Genomic DNA, 21,398 nt, shown 5'->3' on the forward strand with positions numbered 1-21,398 from the left:
GCTCCTATGTACAAGAATATAACTACTATAATACTTCCCCCTATGTACAAGAATATAACTACTATAATACTGCCCCCTATGTACAAGAATATAACTACTATAATACTGCCTCCTATGTACAAGAATATAACTACTATAATACTGCCCCCTATGTACAAGAATATAACTACTATAATACTGCTCCTATGTACAAGAATATAACTACTATAATACTGCCTCCTATGTACAAGAATATAACTACTATAATACTGCCTCCTATGTACAAGAATATAACTACTATAATACTGCCTCCTATGTACAAGAATATAACTACTATAATACTGCCTCCTATGTACAAGAATATAACTACTATAATACTGCTCTCTATGTACAAGAGTATAACTACTATAATACTGCACCTATGTACAAGAATATAACTACTATAATATTGCTCCTATGTACAAGAATATAACTACTATAATACTGCCTCCCTATTTACAAGAATATAACTACTATAATACTGCTCCTATGTACAAGAATATAACTACTATAATACTGCCCCCTATGTACAAGAATATAACTACTATAATACTGCCCCCTATGTACAAGAATATAACTACTATAATACTGCCCCCTATGTACAAGAATATAACTACTATAATACTGCTCCCTATGTACATGAATATAACTACTATAATACTGCCTCCTATGTACAAGAATATAACTACTATAATACTGCTCCTATGTACAAGAATATAACTACTATAATACTGCCTCCTATGTACAAGAATATAACTACTATAATACTGCCCCCTATGTACAAGAATATAACTACTATAATACTGCTCCTATGTACAAGAATATAACTACTATAATACTACCCGATATGTACAAGAATATAACTACTATAATACTGCCCCCTATGTACAAGAATATAACTACTATAATACTGCTCCTATGTACAAGAATATAACTACTATAATACTGCCTCCTATGTACAAGAATATAACTACTATAATACTGCCCCTATGTACAAGAATATAACTACTATAATACTGCCCCTATGTACAAGAATATAACTACTATAATACTGCCTCCTATGTACAAGAATATAACTACTATAATACTGCTCCCTATGTACACGAATATAACTACTATAATACTGCTCTCCTATGTACAAGAATATAACTACTATAATACTACTCCCTATGTACAAGAATATAACTACTATAATACTGCCCCCTATGTACAAGAATATAACTACTATAATACTGCTCTCTATGTACAAGAGTATAACTACTATAATACTGCCCCCTATGTACAAGAATATAACTACTATAATACTGCTCTCTATGTACAAGAGTATAACTACTATTATACTGCTCTCTATGTACAAGAGTATAACTACTATAATACTGCCCCCTATGTACAAGAATATAACTACTATAATACTGCCCCCTATGTACAAGAATATAACTACTATAATACTACTCCTATGTACAAGAATATAACTACTATAATACTGCCCCTATGTACTAGAATATAACTACTATAATACTGCCTCCCTATTTACAAGAATATAAATACTATGATACTGCCCCCTATGTACTAGAATATAACTACTATAATACTGCCCCTATGTACAAGAATATAAATACTATGATACCGCCTCCTATGTACAAGAATATAACTACTATAATACTGCCCCTATGTACAAGAATATAAATACTATGATACCGCCTCCTATGTACAAGAATATAACTACTATAATACTGCCCCTATGTACAAGAATATAACTACTCTCACGCCAAGGCACCACAGTATTATAGAGCGGCACGGGGATGGAAAGTTCCGGATCAGATGCCTCAGCGTGATGATGAATCCGCGCTGCAGAGTGACAGATGCTCCATGAACCCTGAAGGACAGACTGTCGCACCACATCCAATGTCCTTCATATGAGATACTGATTCGGGGCAGGCGAGGAGGCAGCCGTGTACGCAGTTGCACGGATCCGTACAGTCGTGCACTTACCGTACATCAGGATCACCGCACGCCATTTTTTATATTTTCTCCAAGTGATAAAAAAATAAACAGGATATGTTAATTGTACATAACGGTTGTTTACTAATCTGTGCCCCCGGGGGGCGGTAGGGGTCAGACCGCAGAGTCAGACCGCAGTGTGCAGGTCTATGGGGTGTCAGACCGTAGTGTGCAGGTCTATGGGGTGTCAGACCACAATCCACGCCTATATAATAACGGACCCTGCGCACTTTATAAGACGCGGTCATACGGGTCTGAAAAACATTTTTCCATGACTAAACCTTGATTTCCCATGACACTCTTGGCGCTCGCAGCAAAACTCGCCATCAAAGGTCTAGGCCTCGCTCCCACGGGCGGCAGCGATAACGCTGCTATGGACACCATTTTGTAGCGTCAGTGATGCTCCTCTCTTGGGATAATACAGCGTCGCCGCTAACCACCATTTCCTTGTGCGATTTTTTTCTAGCAAGAAAGTTAACCGGACTTCTAACGTTAAAATCACAAGTTCGTGCGCCGAAATTAACAAGGCGGCTCCATGGGGAAACACGGGCTACAAAACATCGCAGCAGTGTAGAGCGCCGCAGCTTTTATCTTGCAACGCAGCAGCCGACAAAACATCGCTGATGTAGAAGAACCCGCAGGAGACCACGGGCGGCACAGACATGACATCACTACAGAATGGCGCGACACCGGCCGTATTAAGGCACGCCCGGCCAGCCAAGATATTCCCATCCCCCGCACGAGCGGCCGGGTGGGAACAAAACAACGCACTCTGAAATGTGAAATATCTTTTGTATTTTTAGCGCTGAGATTGTCGGGTGGTTTTAGTAGTTCAACTATAAACATTACAGACCCGGAACCGCAGCAGAAAATGGCCGTTACTTACTGAGTGAGGAGTGCATATAGATGCATCCTCCTCTCACCATGCAGGTAGCCGACCACCAAATGGAGGAGCCAATAACACCTGTGCAACGCCAAGCAGCCACCCCATTCTATATCAAGAGGCAGTGTGAGTGGCTGTCTCATCGGTGTCCTGCACGGGTGTAATTCGCTCCTCCATTTGGTGGTCGGCTACCTGCATGGTGAGAGGAGGATGCATCTATATGCACTCCTCACGCAGTAAGTAACGGCCATTTTCTGTGATTGTTTTTAATTTTTTATAAATGCATCACAGAAGGGGAAATATTAGTGTAGGGACCCACTACAATGCAAGGAACCGTGAAGTGGTTAGTGGGCTCATGTATCGTGGCCAACATCCAACCAATGCCTTGCATTTATTATCTATCATTCACATGCAGTGTGGCATTAAGACTCCAGGGGGAGCCCAGGGTGGCAGTACCAATGTGGTTCACTGATGGATATGCAGGGCAACCCGCCGAATTATCATGGCGTCATTAATAGGTTGCTGGTCTGCATGGTGAACTACATATATCAGAATGGTCTGGCACTTTGTATCCACTATGTGTGGGAGTGAGCACCAAGCATCCACCCCCCTCATTATCAGGAGGCAGTGTGAGTGGGTGTTTCATCGGTGCCCTCACAGGTGTTATTGGCTCCTCCATTTGGTAGTGAGCTACCTGCATGGTGAGAGGAGGATGCATCTATATGCACTCCTCAGTCAGTAAGTAACGGCCATTTTCTGTGATTGTTTTTAATTTCTAATTTCCCCTTCTGTGATGCAGGAACCGCGGCAGAATTCAATTAAGAGAGTTTGTAAAAAGTTTTTTTTTTTTTTTAAATCCTTTACTCTCAGACAGAAAACTTGGAATATTTTGACAAACCAGGTTCTCGGATTCTGTCGATCCCCCAACCCTTATCCCATCTTTAGCGTATGAACTGCGGTCAAATATAATAAAAAGTCATCGCTTAGAGATACAGGTGAGGAAAAAAAAAAAAAAAATCACCGATTCAACTCCTAGCGAGACTTAGAAAAAAATAAATGACAAAAATCCATGACAAATCCGAAGATTCCAGGCCATTCCCAGGTATTCCAGGTTTTCCATGACGCTGATGAACCCTGTAAGAGTCCCAAATACTTAGTGGAATAGAATGAGGGCCGACAACCCCATAATAGAGGTACCATTCTGGTAGGGAGCGGAGCCCACGGTCATGGGAGGACGCAGACGGCCAATGAGATGCGAGACCCAGACTGTAAGAGGAAACCTTTTATTCATCATGTCCTATAAGAAAAAAAAACACACGCTAACGGGATCGGCAGGTGGGTCACGTGACCGGCGGGGGCGGAGACATCCACGCTTCACTTGTAGAACTCATGCTCTTGCTCATCCTTCTTGATGACGGTTTTGTACGCTTTCTCAAAGTCCTTGCCCAAGACGATGTAACGGTTCTCACGTACGGCGAGCATACCGCCCTGCGAATACAGACGGAAATACCATCACTGAACATGCAGCGTGACGGGGCGGTGCAGGGCGAGCCCTCAGCCAACCGGACCACTATACAGCAGATTAGCCACTCGATATGCGCCAAACACTGGCAAACGCACCACATTTATTATTTGGTCTAGACAACTTTCCAAAGAGTCTAGAAGGGGCGTGGCCTAGGTGAGACGTAAAACGCATTACATGTACTAATGGCGGGCGCCAGTCGTTGGGCCAGTCTTGAGATGGTGCAAGGACAGCTGGATGACACATCTATCACACAGTGCGGGCCGTTGTGTTAAGTTTGGCGCTTTCTCTGGTTGGCTCGGTCTAATCATTCAAAACAAGTGAAACTAAACGATAATCACTCAGTGTAACGTGAGCCAACGGCTGAACGACAGGTGGGGATCGGACCTTCTCATTCGTCGTTCAGTTTCAGCCGATGTTAAAACCAGCGCCGGCTCGGGCGGCCATCGCGCAGGTGAAACACGGATCGGTCAGCGCTTCACATAGGAGTGTAACACTGAACAATTAGTTGAGAAGTGCACAACATGCCGTCCGAGCGCGGAGGAGCTGGTGGTGACATCAGAGCTGGTGGTGACATCAGAGCTAGTGATGACGTCACCAGCTTATTTGCTCCGGCAAAGAGAATTCTGAGATACTCGCCCCGTGTAAAAGGGGCGTTCGTTTACGCTATTAGACCAGATTAGTAAATCTGCCCCGATTAAGGCCTCCTGTCCACGGGTGATATTTCACGGCGTTACCCGCGGCGATAATCCGCACACAAGTAACGCAGCGAATGCTTTGCATAGGATAACTATGGAAAGTGCAGCCCGATGTACTAAAGATAGGTTCATCACAGAAAATCGCGATGACAAAGTGCTCCCGGCGGTATATCGCACCGCCCGTGGACAGGCGGCCTAACATTTTACTCTTATGTGTGATGCAGTTCCTTCTCAGAGCCATTAGATGGCAGACTGGATGCTGGAAGCAGATTCAGCACAGGCTTATATTGCCCTCCAGTGTCCAGATGTGGGTACTGCACAGGAAAGAATATTCACAATTCTGTTCATTCAGGACAGTTTTGTGTTTTTCTTTCTGGGATTGCTTACACAATACTGGATGCATCGTTGCCTTACAGGGTCATATGGCACAACTATAAGGGCTAGTGCCCACCAACAGATTTTTACCGCGGTACCTACTGAACCTACTGACCCTGATCTGCCAATGCCGACACGTGAAATTTTACCGTGGATTTCTGCCGCTGGAAATAAACCGTGGCATGTTCTAGTTCCCGCGGATTTCCGCCGCAGGAGGTGTTCATTAACATTGTGTTCATAGAGACCCCACAGAAAACGTGCGTTTTCTGTGATCGCTAGCAGGCGCGTTTTGTTTACGACTGTAATACTCCTGCGGCGGAATTCCGCAACGACCGTGGGCATGAGCCCTAAGGTGCTTCAGCGCCCATCGCTGCTGTGCTTTACATTGAAGTGATAATCACTCAGCAAATAGAAGCGGAGCGGCTGGAGATCCCCCCCAGGATACACCGAGGCTGGAGCGGAAGCCGCTGCTCCGACCCCTGCAGTGGACGGTGATTGTAATTGCAGGTAATGTGAGCTGCACCTGCAATTACTAGCGTCGGCAACTACACGGGGGTTGAAGAGCGGCTTCTGTATGCTGGCACTGACAGCGGGCGCTGCCTAGAAAACCCCTCAAAAAGGTTGAAGTACCCAGCAGCAACACCCGGCATACGGATACAAGCGGCGCTGCATTCACCAGTGTAGGACACAAAGCTCTGCACCTTTCTAATATACTTAGTGTGCCAATTCCTTACACCTTGCAGGATCTCTGCTTGCGGACAGTGAATGAAGACATTCTTGTTTACACTGAGAAGCAGACATGCCCTTCTCACAGCTGATGGTTTACTACAATGTAAGGAGCTCAGCAGCTGTGTGAGACGACCCGGTCAGGATGGAATCGCTTACCTCCTGGCAGATGGAGTTGATATCGGCACCGGAGATCTTATCAGGACGAGCGACGTCTGTGAAGTTGGTCAAGGAGTCCAACATTTTAGGAATGAAGCTTGAAAGAAAAATAAGGGCATGCAACGCTCCCTCACAGCGGGTCTCAGAGGTATTCATTTACTGTGGGGGTGTCATCAAGTGGGAGGGTCCCCTAGAAGTTACTAGCAGTATGTACGGGGGAAGCAACCAATACAGCTGATACCCAAATGCAACAGCCTGGATTGGAGAGGACTCTGATCACAGACAACCCCTGAGATGTCGTCAATAGCGACCACAACACCTAAACGATTAGGCAAAAGGAGCGGCTTCATCCGTTACCCCATCGGCAACATGATCATAGGATGCTGAGGGGTTGTAATGGCAGTCGGGGTCCTAGGGATGGCTGCCATGGCTGTCATTTTAATACGGCTATTACACTTCGCCAGAGGCATAATAGACTGCAATACAGAAGTGCTGCAGTGTATTATACAAGACCTCAAGCAACCGCATAGTGAAGTCCTCCAGTGTGACAAAAGAAAAAAAGTTTAGTAAAACCTTCAGACGATTGCAGGTTTGAGTCCTCTTTGGGGACGAAGCAAAAATTACTGGAAATAAAGATTTCTTTAATTAGTAAAAAAAAAAATTAAGTTTAACTTCTTAGTGACTAAAAATACGCCTTTTTACATCGGTCAGGGGGCCTTATTCCGATACGTTAGTCTTTTTTAGAACGCTTCTATATAAGGCTGGTATGGGTGCATCGTGCCAGAAAGAGCAGAGCTCAGCTGTCCAATGACAGCCAGGCTCCAGCTCCAACAGCCAGGAATGGTGAAACCTCCAATCACCTTTTGCATGCCACAATGTAACTGTAAAAATGTAAGAGACCAGTCGTCAGACCACCACAAAGTGATCGCCGGGTGCTGACAGGTTTGCTATGACACCCAAAAAACAAAAATTTCTCCTTATGTAGAAGATCATCACCGTCCGCTCGTGTCGTCACTCTCATATCGCACTGAAATCCCTCCTTAGTTACATCCGTGTCTAAAAAGCTGGGTGATAACCAACATGGCTGCCATCGCACTCCCCTCAGAAGCAGACACCCAACTTTCCCACATTCCCGAGTGACAAGCCTACATAGTCCTTATATCTCACATTGTACAAACTACAAATTCTCAACCCCACTGGGAGCCGCAGTGGCAGCCATCTTTGATGTCACCCAACTTTCCCAAGATTGGCGCATTGAGTAGGCGAGGACGCCAAGAGACTCTGCGGGTCTGAAGGATACAGTCTTCCAGGTCCACCTCCTCGGACAAGTTCATCTTGCTGGTGATGGTGGAGAAGATGAGACGTTTCTGTCTGCGGTCTGGCAGAGGGAATTCGATTTTGCGGTCGAGGCGCCCGGGCCGCAGGAGAGCTGGATCCAGGGTGTCCGCTCTGTTGGTAGCCATGATGACCTGTGAAGGGCAGAAGAGCAGAGATGTCAGAGAATGATGATAAACTGCAATGAAGGTGACGGATGCGAAACGCTGCCATTACCTTCACATTGACGTTCTGATCGAAGCCGTCCATCTGATTGAGCAGCTCCAGGAGGATCCTCTGCACCTCGCGGTCCGCTGCAAGAGTACAAACGCCCTTTAGTCGTCCCTGATCTTTTTTAGAGACACAGTCCCAGGATAGCTGGGTGGTAAACAATATGGCCGCCATTACAGCTCCTGCAGAACAAGGCACCTCTGCCATGCAGGACTCCGGGAAAGACAAGCGACATCTAAGCATGGCTGCAATCACAGCTCCCACACCATTGTCACTAGGCTCTTCCAAAGTCCTGAACAGCTAATCTAGGCGACCTCACAGGACCTATAGTCACCCGTGTCCCCCGCGCCCCTACTCACCTCCTGTCTGTGCGTCAAATCGTTTTGTGGCGATGGCGTCGATCTCATCGATGAATATTATGGCGGGAGCGTTCTCTTTGGCGAGTCGGAAGACATCTCTCACCATTCTGGGACCCTCGCCCAGGTACTTCTGTACAAACTCCGAGCCCACCACACGTATGAAGGCCGCTGTGAAAATACAAGGATGGGAGTCAGGGTCTACGAAGCTTGAACGCAGGAGCTAACAATCTATTTAGCAGGACTCCACACTGATACATTGTAACAAGCTGTCTGTGGTGCTGATGAGTCAACTCAGAGGATTGTCTAGATTGGAAACAATGTTTCCATTCACTGACGGGAAGCAAATATATTGAAAATGATGATAACTGAAACACAAAGTCTATTAAAAGAATTCCAGAACTTTTTATTGATACACCGAGTGAAGGGCTCTTCCCATCTCGGCTGCAAGAAGAATACTCCGTTGTCCGAGGTGGCCGGGGGTTCTGGAAATAGCGCAGCACAGCAGTTTACGTACATCCGGACTACCGCCGGTTGCGTCATACAGCCAGGCTGGGGGGTGGAGCAGAACACAAGGATGAGGGCCCGGAGGGGTCGCCCGGACCTACAAGACTTATGCCATCTACTGCGCATCTACCATAAGAGTCTCTGATGTGAAGCCCTTTGAGGACGCGGCCATTTTTGTTTTAACATTTTTGGTTTCGCCTCCCCACTTTCTAAAAGATCAGAACTTTTCATTCTTTTGAATTCGCTGTCCGAAGACTGTTTGTTTTTACGCGACGACTTGTTTTTTTTTTTTACTATTTCACGTACCATTTAAGGTGTTGAAAAAACAAGTGGGGCAAAAATGGAAAAATGCAATTGCGCCATTTTTTGGGTGGGTGTTCGCGTATTCACAGCATAAACACCGACAAAAACGACACAATAACTTTCCTCTGTCGGTCGGCACGATTACGGCGACATCCAATTATATGGGTTTGTGTCACGTTATCCTTTAAAAAAAAAAATCGTACTTGCGGTCGCCATCTTCTGCCCACGGCGACTTTTATTTTTCCGTTGTTGCAGATCTCTGAAGGCTTGTTTTTTTACAGGAAGACTTGTGGTTTTTAGTGAGATCATTTTGGGGCGTATTTGGCTTTTTGATCCCTTTTTATTCAATTTCTTCCTGGAGACGGAAACGCCATAAAAGCGGAATTCGGGAGTCGTGTATTTTTTCCAACACCAACGTTTAAATGGGTAACATCTGCAATCGGAGTGAGCTCTGTCCGTAGCTGTTGTGGCCGAGTGTCAGAAGACAGCCGATCCCGCTGAGTGCCAACCCCGCACCCATCGGACATACTTGTATGTCGCTAAGGGGTTAAGCTTCATTTACATCCCAAAGATTAAGTATTAATCCCCCACGCACCTGTTGTGTGATGGGCCACGGCTTTGGCCAGCATGGTCTTCCCGCAGCCGGGGGGTCCGTACATCAGGACGCCGCGGGGAGGGTCAATTCCAATCTGCAGAGTGAAGAGAAAGTCACGGTCACCATGTTGACCCCATAACCTCTTGGGACGGGGGGCCGCAGATCACTCACCTGTTTATAAAGCTCAAAGTGTGTGAGGGGCAGCTCCACGGCCTCCCGCACCTCCTGCTTCTGGATGTCCATGCCGCCAATGTCCGAGTACAGCACGTCTGGCTTCTGGTCTGAAGAGTGATAAGCAGAGATGACAATCCTGCACTGGGAAGCTCAGGATGAGCAGCACTACAAGCCCTGGAGGCGACGGCCTGATGGGTACTGAGTCGCCCCCTTTGGAGAGTGCTATATGAGCATGAGAAGTGAAACTGGTGTTCGGTCCATTACCTGACGTGAGCATCATGATGCTGCTGTCGGCCTCCGGGGGCAGCACGTCCACCAGCGCATTGCTGTGTTTGTGAAGGGCGACCGACGCGTTGGGCTTCAGGAGCTCCCGGTCGATGGTGCTCAGGATCCGCACATAGTAGTTAGAGCCTGGGGGTTAGACAGAAGAGAAATTAATTCCAACCTTGATGTATTGGACCCCTTGCCCTATATATACCAGCCCGTACTTCATATATAGTGCTCAGTGGTGATGGGTGACCACTGCCTGCCCCGTCACCTCACCCCCTATTTATACCAGCCCGTACTCCATATATAGTGACCAGTGGTGATGGGTGACCACCAGCTGCCCCGTCACACTTCCCATTATGTATACTGTCCCGTACTTCACATATAGTGCTCAGTGGCGATGGGTGACCACCACCTGCCCAGTCACCGACACCCTTCCCTGTATATACTGGTCTGTTCTCGATATACAGTGGTGTCTTGGGTTAAGAATTTAACCCAAAACACTGTTATCTCAAAACCAGTTTCCCCACTAAAATGAATGGAAAAGCCATTAATCCGTTCTGGATCGCGAAGCTCTCCCACTGATTTCAATGGTGATGGCGTTGCCCCACTGATAGCAATAGGACGCAGGCACCCCCGCAGTGATTTTCAGGGAAGGGCTTTAAATATAAGCCCTTCCCTGAAATCATCACTAGCTGTAGTAAAAAAACAAAATATATACTCACCTGTCTGCCGGGGCTCAGGCCGCTTGTTCTCCCTGCACTGATCTGAAGTTTTTCAGCAGGTGGGTATGAAAAACGCAGGGAGAACAAGCAGCGGCTAGACCCACCTGAGCCCCGGCAGCGACGGACAGGTGAGTATATATTTTTTACACCAGCTAGGGATGATTTTCAGGGAAGGCCTTATATTTAAAGCCCTTTGCGGAAAATCACTGCAGGGGTTGCTGGCAGACCATTGCTTTCAATGGGGCCACTGGCAGCAGCGGCGGACCCACTGAGAGCAAGGCTTGTAACCCAAGTTTTTGCTGTCAAGTCAAAAAGCTTGTAAGCTGAGACACTCTTAACCCAAGGTATCACTGTATAGTGGTCAGTGGTGATGGGTGACCGCCGCCTGCCCAGTCACCCCTTTCATAGTCACTCACCCCTCCCTGTATATACCGGTCAGTGGTGATGCGTGACCATTGCCTGCCCAGTCACTCACCCCTCCCTGTATATACCGGTCCGTTCACCATATATAGTGGTCAGTGGTGATGCGTGACCATTGCCTGCCCAGTCCCACACTCAAATGGAACTTGTCATGTTCTCCTTCAATGTCAGCAAGCAGAGATCTTAAAAATTTTGGAGGATCGAAACACAAAGTGTATTAGAAAGAGAACTGATCTCCTCCCAATTTGTGACCCCGTTTGTCTCCACAGATCCTGTAACCCTCCTAGCAGAAAGTTCTCTATAATATAACTGATATCCGCCATCTCGTACCGGTCGTGGAGCCGACTATGGCGGTGTTCTGGTCCACGGCTTCCAGGAACTGCCCGATGACCAGCGGGATACTCTGGATGCGCTTCACCTCCTCCTGGGCGTGCAGGAACTCCTTCTTAAGGTTCTTCTGCTCATCTTTGATATATTCTTCCTGTACCTCAAGAAATTCCAGCTCCTGCTGCAGCTTCTGTAGGGACAGAAGGAGTTGGTCAAGAGGGGGGACGATGAGCGGATGAGTTAGTCAAGAGAGGGAGGGAGGGGGGGGGGGAGCAGAGGAGTTAGTCAAGAGAGGGAGGGGGGGGGTAAAGCAGAGGAGTTAGTCAAGAGAGGGAGGGGGGGGGGAGCAGAGGAGTTAGTCAAGAGAGGGAGGGGGGGGGAGCAGAGGAGTTAGTCAAGAGAGGGAGGGGGGGGGAGCAGAGGAGTTAGTCAAGAGAGGGAGGGGGGGGGAGCAGAGGAGTTAGTCAAGAGAGGGAGGGGGGGGGGAGCAGAGGAGTTAGTCAAGAGAGGGAGGGGGGGGGAGCAGAGGAGTTAGTCAAGAGAGGGAGGGGGGGGGGGAGCAGAGGAGTTAGTCAAGAGAGGGAGGGGGGGGGAGCAGAGGAGTTAGTCAAGAGAGGGAGGGGGGGGGGAGCAGACGAGTTAGTCAAGAGAGGGAGGGGGGGGGGAGCAGAGGAGTTAGTCAAGAGAGGGAGGGGGGGGGGGAGCAGAGGAGTTAGTCAAGAGAGGGAGGGGGGGGGGAGCAGAGGAGTTAGTCAAGAGAGGGAGGGGGGGGAGCAGAGGAGTTAGTCAAGAGAGGGAGGGGGGGGGGAGCAGACGAGTTAGTCAAGAGAGGGAGGAGGGGGGAGCAGAGGAGTTAGTCAAGAGAGGGAGGAGGGGGGAGCAGAGGAGTTAGTCAAGAGAGGGAGGGGCAGAGGAGTTAGTCAAGAGAGGGGGGGCAGAGGAGTTAGTCAAGAGAGGGGGGGGCAGAGGAGTTAGTCAAGAGAGGGGGGGGGCAGAGGAGTTAGTCAAGAGGGGGGGGGGAGCAGAGGAGTTAGTCAAGAGAGGGGGGGGAGCAGAGGAGTTAGTCAAGAGAGGGAGGGGGGAAGCAGAGGAGTTAGTCAAGAGAGGGAGGGGGGGGGGAGCAGAGGAGTTAGTCAAGAGAGGGAGGAGGGGGGAGCAGAGGAGTTAGTCAAGAGAGGGAGGAGGGGGGAGCAGAGGAGTTAGTCAAGAGAGGGAGGAGGGGGGAGCAGAGGAGTTAGTCAAGAGAGGGAGGAGGGGGGAGCAGAGGAGTTAGTCAAGAGAGGGAGGAGGGGGGAGCAGAGGAGTTAGTCAAGAGAGGGAGGAGGGGGGAGCAGAGGAGTTAGTCAAGAGAGGGAGGAGGGGGGAGCAGAGGAGTTAGTCAAGAGAGGGAGGAGGGGGGAGCAGAGGAGTTAGTCAAGAGAGGGAGGAGGGGGGAGCAGAGGAGTTAGTCAAGAGAGGGAGGAGGGGGGAGCAGAGGAGTTAGTCAAGAGAGGGAGGAGGGGGGAGCAGAGGAGTTAGTCAAGAGAGGGAGGAGGGGGGAGCAGAGGAGTTAGTCAAGAGAGGGAGGAGGGGGGAGCAGAGGAGTTAGTCAAGAGAGGGAGGAGGGGGGAGCAGAGGAGTTAGTCAAGAGAGGGAGGAGGGGGGAGCAGAGGAGTTAGTCAAGAGAGGGAGGAGGGGGGAGCAGAGGAGTTAGTCAAGAGAGGGAGGAGGGGGGAGCAGAGGAGTTAGTCAAGAGAGGGAGGAGGGGGGAGCAGAGGAGTTAGTCAAGAGAGGGAGGAGGGGGGAGCAGAGGAGTTAGTCAAGAGAGGGAGGAGGGGGGAGCAGAGGAGTTAGTCAAGAGAGGGAGGGGGGGGGAGCAGAGGAGTTAGTCAAGAGAGGGAGGAGGGGGGAGCAGAGGAGTTAGTCAAGAGAGGGAGGGGGGGGGAGCAGAGGAGTTAGTCAAGAGAGGGAGAGGGGGGGGCAGAGGAGTTAGTCAAGAGAGGGGGGGGGCAGAGGAGTTAGTCAAGAGAGGGAGGGGGGAGCAGAGGAGTTAGTCAAGAGAGGGAGGGGGGGAGCAGAGGAGTTAGTCAAGAGAGGGAGGAGGGGGGGAGCAGAGGAGTTAGTCAAGAGAGGGAGGAGGGGGGAGCAGAGGAGTTAGTCAAGAGAGGGAGGAGGGGGGGGGCAGAGGAGTTAGTCAAGAGAGGGAGGGGGGGGAGCAGAGGAGTTAGTCAAGAGAGGGAGGGGGGGGGAGCAGAGGAGTTAGTCAAGAGAGGGAGGGGGGGGAGCAGAGGAGTTAGTCAAGAGAGGGAGGGGGGGGGAGCAGAGGAGTTAGTCAAGAGAGGGAGGGGGGAGCAGAGGAGTTAGTCAAGAGAGGGAGGGGGGGGGAGCAGAGGAGTTAGTCAAGAGAGGGAGGGGGGAGCAGAGGAGTTAGTCAAGAGAGGGAGGGGGGAGCAGAGGAGTTAGTCAAGAGAGGGAGGGGGGGAGCAGAGGAGTTAGTCAAGAGAGGGAGGGGGGGAGCAGAGGAGTTAGTCAAGAGAGGGAGGGGGGGGAGCAGAGGAGTTAGTCAAGAGAGGGAGGAGGGGGGGAGCAGAGGAGTTAGTCAAGAGAGGGAGGAGGGGGGGAGCAGAGGAGTTGGTCAAGGTAGAGGGGGGGGGAGCAGAGGAGTTGGTCAAGGTAGAGGGGGGGGGGAGCAGAGGAGTTGGTCAAGGTAGAGGGGGGGGGAGCAGAGGAGTTGGTCAAGGTAGAGGGGGGGGAGCAGAGGAGTTGGTCAAGGTAGAGGGGGGGGGAGCAGAGGAGTTGGTCAAGGTAGAGGGGGGGGGAGCAGAGGAGTTGGTCAAGGTAGAGGGGGGGGGAGCAGAGGAGTTGGTCAAGGTAGAGGGGGGGGGAGCAGAGGAGTTGGTCAAGGTAGAGGGGGGGGGAGCAGAGGAGTTGGTCAAGGTAGAGGGGGGGGGAGCAGAGGAGTTGGTCAAGGTAGAGGGGGGGGGAGCAGAGGAGTTGGTCAAGGTAGAGGGGGGGGGAGCAGAGGAGTTGGTCAAGGTAGAGGGGGGGGAGCAGAGGAGTTGGTCAAGGTAGAGGGGGGGGGAGCAGAGGAGTTGGTCAAGGTAGAGGGGGGGGAGCAGAGGAGTTGGTCAAGGTAGAGGGGGGGGGAGCAGAGGAGTTGGTCAAGGTAGAGGGGGGGGGAGCAGAGGAGTTGGTCAAGGTAGAGGGGGGGGGAGCAGAGGAGTTGGTCAAGGTAGAGGGGGGGGAGCAGAGGAGTTGGTCAAGGTAGAGGGGGGGGGAGCAGAGGAGTTGGTCAAGGTAGAGGGGGGGGAGCAGAGGAGTTGGTCAAGGTAGAGGGGGGGAGCAGAGGAGTTGGTCAAGGTAGAGGGGGGGGGGAGCAGAGGAGTTGGTCAAGGTAGAGGGGGGGGGGGAGCAGAGGAGTTGGTCAAGGTAGAGGGGGGGGGGAGCAGAGGAGTTGGTCAAGGTAGAGGGGGGGGAGCAGAGGAGTTGGTCAAGGTAGGGGGGGGGGAGCAGAGGAGTTGGTCAAGGTAGAGGGGGGGGGGGAGCAGAGGAGTTGGTCAAGGTAGAGGGGGGGGGGAGCAGAGGAGTTGGTCAAGGTAGAGGGGGGGGGAGCAGAGGAGTTGGTCAAGGTAGAGGGGGGGGGAGCAGAGGAGTTGGTCAAGGTAGAGGGGGGGGGGAGCAGAGGAGTTGGTCAAGGTAGAAGGGGGGAGCAGAGGAGTTGGTCAAGGTAGAGGGGGGGGGGAGCAGAGGAGTTGGTCAAGGTAGAGGGGGGGGAGCAGAGGAGTTGGTCAAGGTAAAGGGGGGGGAGCAGAGTAGTTGGTCAAGGTAAAGGGGGGAGGGGAAGCAGAGGAGTTGGTCAAGGGGTGTTTAAGAGTATGCAACCGTAATGGAAGTAAGCAGCGCACACTAACCTTGTAGCGGCTGTACAGGTCCTCTAGGTCTTCAGGTTCTGGACCCAGAAACGAGAGCGCCGTAACGGGACGAGACGACACCAAAGATGGAGCTTCATCCTGGGGAGGGGAAAAGCAAAAGATGAGACTGGCGCACTGGCATCACCCCTCGGAGGGTTCAGTATGGAGGTGCTTAAAGGGAGTCTCTGTAGTTCCAGACCCCCCAGAACCACTGACAGCCGCGGGTCGGGGAGAGCGGATCACCCGGTACACGGGGGTGGGTGTAGTCCCAGCATTACTGTGTAAGGGACGTTATAATCTGATGTACGCTGCTCCACCAGCAGGAGGCGCCTCGAGCCGGGCTCACACGCCGATTGTGTATTACAGTGCGGGAAAGGAAGAGGAAAATCACGGCATGTTCCATCTTAGTGCGTATGTACGCCAAGACAGCGCGTGGGGATTGGCGGTTGGCAGCCAGCAGGCGTCACTGATCGCGTACTTTCTGCGTGTCTCACGTGCAGCTGATTCCGGCCGTATGCGGGCGCAGCGCCGCCCCTCTGCTCTACGATTTTTAAACGCTGTCTGCCTTATTTTCGTGCGCTTCATGGGGCGCCGTAAATAGTTTTGGACGCGGACTAAGGGTCCTCACACAGGGGGGCTGCAGCCTTGGTGATAACTGCTGTTGTGCCATTAGAAGGAATCGCTCAGTGAATGGAGGCGGAGCCGGAAAGATGGCTCCGCCCACCTCCATCCAGGGCTGCCATGATGCTGACGGTACAGTACATGACAGCCTGTGGCCTCAGACTCATGGCGGTTACACGGAGGTCGGCGCAGAGACTTCCGCTGCTTTGGCTCCTCCCTCTCTGTATTTGCGGGGCCGCTCAGCTGATCGGTGGCGGTCCTGAGGATACCGCAGGTCATCAATAGGATTCTCCCTGGAAAACCCCTATAATCCTCCCGCGCCGGGGGAGGGGTGTTCGCGTCCTCTCCATGCACCAGTCGCCTTCGCAGGGCGCAGTAATCCTACACTTCGGGCGCACCAGTGTTCGTGCCGCGTGTTTTGTGCGCAGTGAATATAAACCCCTGATCTCACCGGGTTCGTTCGCATCGGCGTATTCTTCCACGCGATGTGCGACCGTGTGCGATCACGGCCTCTTGTGGTGCGGATTTTGCAGCGCGGTCGGCCATCGCAGTGAATACGCAGGAAACAGACGGATTTGCGCGTATTTCAGAGAGCCGCCTGCAGTGGTTCACATAAAACCGGCAGATGAAGAACGTGCGCCGGCGACTATCGGTCGTACGAACAGAAGCAATGGCGCACTGCAGTCGTGTAAACGACCCCTAATACTGGCCCCCCCATAACTGCCGCAGCGGTAGCAGAGACCCCCTTAGTAGGCCCAGAGGTGCTGTCCGGAGGGGAGAGGTCAGCGTTCACAAACTCTGTACCGAGGTCAGAGACTCAGCAGCCGCCGGATGGGTGGGGCTATAATCCCTGTTTTTTGATGCACAGCCGGGGGGTTACTTTGGGGTAGATTAGGGCATACAGGGTGCAATACCGACCCCCACCTGTGGGGGCAGCAGAGGCATCTGTTATAGAGGCACAGTGCATGCAGAGGATACAGGGCTGAGGGCTCGGTGCAGTAGGGGGATGCCGGTGAGTCTGGTGTACATGAGGGGGGGTATATGTGGGATCGGTGCCCCCCAGTACCTGACTGCCGAGCTTCTCTATGATCACTCCGATCTCATCCATGTCTTCCGTTTCCCTGTGTCACGGCTGAGAACTAACCACGCCTACTTGCGGCGCCGCACCAACGTCACTAAGTGGGCGGGGAATTCTACTTCCTGCGGCGCGGAGATGACGTCACTGGCGAAAAGTGATGATGCCGCTCAGGCTGTATGAATACTAATGAAGGGGGCGGGGTTAATTCTCATTTAACTCTTTCCTTGCTCTCGGAGGTTTCCGCCCCCCCCTTCCTCCATGCAGTAAAGGCCCTTTTACACGGAACGGTCATCGTTCAAAAAATGGTTCAAATGAGCGAAAATTAACGATCGAATAAAGTGCGATAAATTGTTGACTTTTTGTTTATAAAGGCATAAAAATACCGTCTGTTTCACTCGTCGTTCCGTGTAAATCGCGCTCGTTCCGCCCTTCTTAGGACGCTCCCACATTCACCGCCTTTTACTGCAATTAGCACGGCGTGTCGAGCGTCGCGGTACAAGGCCCCCATAGATTTCGATAGGGCCTCGCAGATCTGCGCTCGAACGTTAAAAACGCAGCATTTTTGGAGCGCTGCCCTATTTTTGTGTTTTGACGTTTTTAACGCTTCTCATCACCCACCGCAATGATGAGGTGCATCAAGAAGCGCCGTCAATCGCTGTGACAAGCGGTCAAAAACGCCGCTGGAAATTGTGGGGAAATGCTGCGATTTCCAACATGGAGCTTTGCGGACGCGTGAGAGAGCGGCTGAGGGTCCTCGTAGGCGAGTAACGTCACCGCTGTCTGGCCGCTCTCATGCAGCCTGCTTGTACAGCACATACATCGTATTTCACATTCGCGGTGTAAGTGATGAGAACGACTGAGCGGGCGCCGGGTAATCCGGACGAGACGCGAACGAGCCGACGGTGATTTTTATGCCTGAGGAAAATGACCAAAAAGCGACCGATTATCGTTCTGTCATTGGCGCCCCTTCAGACTGGATCATTATCCTTCACTTTCACTACTTTGACCGATTTTTTGAACTATAATCATTTGGCGCACAGATTTTGCCCTCTGATGGCGGTGAACCTGCATACGTATCCGCAGCAGAATCCGTGTGAAGATCTCGCTGCTGAATTCCGCCTTGAGAGCGCAGTTTAAGGCCGCCGTCACACACCGTGTATTCGCTGCGGACTGCGACATTTTTTCTGCTAAAAAACGTAAACCTGACAGAAGGGAAGCGAACAGAAGCCGATCCGTGTTTTTAAAACCTCACTGAAATTTTATATCAGCTTCTCAAGCGGACAGACGGAAACCCTAAACGGACCCCAACGCTTCCTTGCACACGGCGGAGCATGGTATCCGGCCGCGAAACTCGGACCGATATCGCATTTGCTCACATGATGTGCCGGGGTGCAAGACATTTTTTCTGTTAAAAAAAACGCCTTCCATCACTTTAGTGAGGTTGCGATCCTCCGGCGCGGCTTTCAGCCGTGTTTCCCATTGTTTGCATCGCACCCACGTTCACATCTTGCGCCGTGCGTTGTATTTCCCTGGGCGATGCGTTCTGACAGAACGCCCAAAGATACAACACGCCACGATTTTTCCAGAGAGGTGAGAAAAAAAAACCGCTCATGCATATAACCGCAATCAAAAGAATGGGGCTCATATTCATGCGAGATTTGTGTCTCACAACACAGAAATCTCACGCAATTTTCACGGCTATGTGAAAGTGACCGTAAACCGGGTCAGATTCCCGATGTGAGAGCCTGCAGTGGGATCCGTCCCTGACCGCGGCCGGCGTCTGCGCGTACCTGACTCTTTTCTCCATTATTTGCATTGCGGATGATCCGGACGGCTCGCAGTCGGACAGGCGAGGTCCAGATTTTTTTTCGCACACCGTAGCTAGGCAATGACGCTAGTACCCTCGACCTACCTGCAACGTCAATAGCCGATAGGCTGCAGGTCAGACGCCGTCCGTGTGGAATCCGCACAAAAATAGAGCATCCTGCAATTTTTTTCTCCTCTTGCAAAAAAAAAAAATCACAATTTTTTTTGAAAAAGCGCTTTTACATACCATGTAGCGAACGGTATTTGGTGCGGACGCCATTCGCGTGCAGCCGGCCTTACGTTGCACTGTACTTTTGATGTACATTCTGCAGCCGACACTTCACAACAGATCCGCCATGTGTGAACGCGCTCCACAATTCGTTTTTAATACACCCAAATAAAAAATCTGTATCATCAGCCACTTCCGGCCGGGAACTGCCGGCTCCATCCATCGTCACGTCTGATGCGTCTTGAAGACCGTGAGAGATGTCCGGTGGGAGTGACGGTGATGCAAGGGTGCTTCAGTAGGAATGCGCGAGGTCTGGATACTGCAGGCATAATATGGGTACTACAACGTGACCGCATGAGGGTCTTATGGGATGTCGGAGCAGATAACGGGGACCGCACTGTCATGGGGTTTACATGGGGATACTTAAAGTCACCTTCCGGTTCCAGGACAAAATTTTGCCCATGGACCAGAAGGAGGAGCTATATTACTGGCTGTATTCTGTCGGACCCACCAGTTCTCAGCCTGTTTTTCGATTTTTCAAGATGGCTGTCACCTCAATTTTCAGAGTACTCGATGCATACTGAGCATTGGTAGTGTGCTAGACTACTGATGTACTATGGTACATCTCCTCTCTGGCGAGCACTGATTACATGATCACATGATCACAAACACGTGGTACATTCATGCACACACGTACACAGAGTGGGAACTAACGCATTTCAGGCGAAAACTATTAGACAGTGAGGGTGATCAATGGGTGGAACAGGTTACCATGGGAGGTGGTGAGTTTTCCTTCAATGGAAGTGTTCCAACAAAGGCGGGATAATTATCTGTCTGGGATGATTTACTGAGCAGGGGGTCGGACCCGATGACCCCGGAGGTCCCTTCAACTCTACCATTCTAGCATTTTTGAAATCCACAACTGGGGCCCAGAGAGACCACAGTGCCCACGAGGGGCGGCAGGTACTACAACTCCTCCCTCCTGTCCCTTCTATTGAATTTTGTCCCTGGACAAGAGGTTTACTTTCAAGGGGACCTGTCGTCAGCAACCGGCCCCCCCAGGACGGCAGTCCAGGACGGGGTCCAGTGATGGCCTTTTGTAGTCAGTATTGGCGTTCTGCAGTCGCTCTGATGAGGGTACCGCCGGCCTGTAAGGGACCTCTCACACCGGGCAGAATAGGCCACACAACGCCCTGCAAGATGCGGTAAATCCCGCACCAGCGTCCGCAGGCTACATACAGATTTTGATGCAGAATTGAAATCGGCTTAAAACCGGTCTGCAATTTCACATCAAAATCCGCAGTTAGACCTGTAGACTTTGGTGTGGAATTCCGCAGCTGCGCATTTGGCTGCGGCCTGCGGCATAATTCCATCCCGCGTGAAAAGTCCCATAGAATCACAGTGAAGCCCCGCAGGCAGACTCCCTCCTGGATTGATTTATGGTCCACAAGCCGGGTACATCATCACAAGCCACCAGCAGCGGCACCCAGGGCACAGGCGATGCCGAGGCTGGTATGCCTCACTGCGCTGCTCATGTACTCATAGTGGCTTGTGATGACGGACTTGAAGGCATCGCTTTGGAGCGCGCCATCTGACCCTGTACAGCACCCGCCAACCATGAATCCTCTCCCCTTACCTCATTGTATGTGGCCGCCGGCCGTGCAGCAACCTAACAGGCGTTCCACAAACCCAGCCTGCAGATCCGGATGCTGCTGCAGAGTCTGTGACTGCTGACCTCTCCTCTCTGCCTTTTGAGTGCGCCGTTTTGTATGCAGCGCAGACACCGAGGTCAGCGGTCACAGACTCAACGGCGGTTGCCACCAGACCGGAGCCACAGGCAGGGCGAGTAGAATGCCTGTAGGGGTTTGCTATTACAACTGGGGCAACTATTTCACTTGGGGCCACTATGAGAGTCACTATGATTACTGGGGCCACTATGATTACTGGCACCATTATTACAGCTGGGGCCACTTAGGGGGTCACTATTACTACTGGGGCCACTATGGGGGGGGGGGGGGGGAGGGCACTATTACTAATGGGTTCACTCTGGGGGAGGTCACTACTACAACTGGGGCCACTATGGGGGTCATTATTATTACTGGGGCCACTATGGGAGTCACTATTATTACTGGGGCCACTATGCAGGGGGGGGTCACTATGATTACTGGCGCCA

General features: G+C 51.2%; 1 protein-coding gene across 1 annotated transcript; it reads right to left on the reverse strand.

Moving 5' to 3' along the window:
• Positions 1–4,169: 4,169 nt before the first annotated feature.
• On the reverse strand, positions 4,170–17,303 carry PSMC4 (proteasome 26S subunit, ATPase 4). The gene is made up of 11 exons (XM_066606457.1): positions 17,179–17,303; positions 15,492–15,590; positions 11,605–11,791; positions 10,127–10,273; positions 9,860–9,969; positions 9,689–9,782; positions 8,287–8,454; positions 7,934–8,010; positions 7,683–7,851; positions 6,383–6,438; positions 4,170–4,390 (listed from the first exon to the last, which is right to left on the reverse strand). Exons 1-11 carry the CDS (start codon positions 17,218–17,220, stop codon positions 4,277–4,279), a joined length of 1,263 nt encoding a protein of 420 aa, XP_066462554.1. The 5' UTR covers positions 17,221–17,303; the 3' UTR covers positions 4,170–4,276.
• Between the last annotated feature and the right edge of the window lie 4,095 nt (positions 17,304–21,398).

This window comes from Eleutherodactylus coqui, chromosome 6 (assembly GCF_035609145.1).
Source record: "Eleutherodactylus coqui strain aEleCoq1 chromosome 6, aEleCoq1.hap1, whole genome shotgun sequence".
Classification (NCBI taxonomy): Eukaryota; Metazoa; Chordata; class Amphibia; order Anura; family Eleutherodactylidae; genus Eleutherodactylus; species Eleutherodactylus coqui.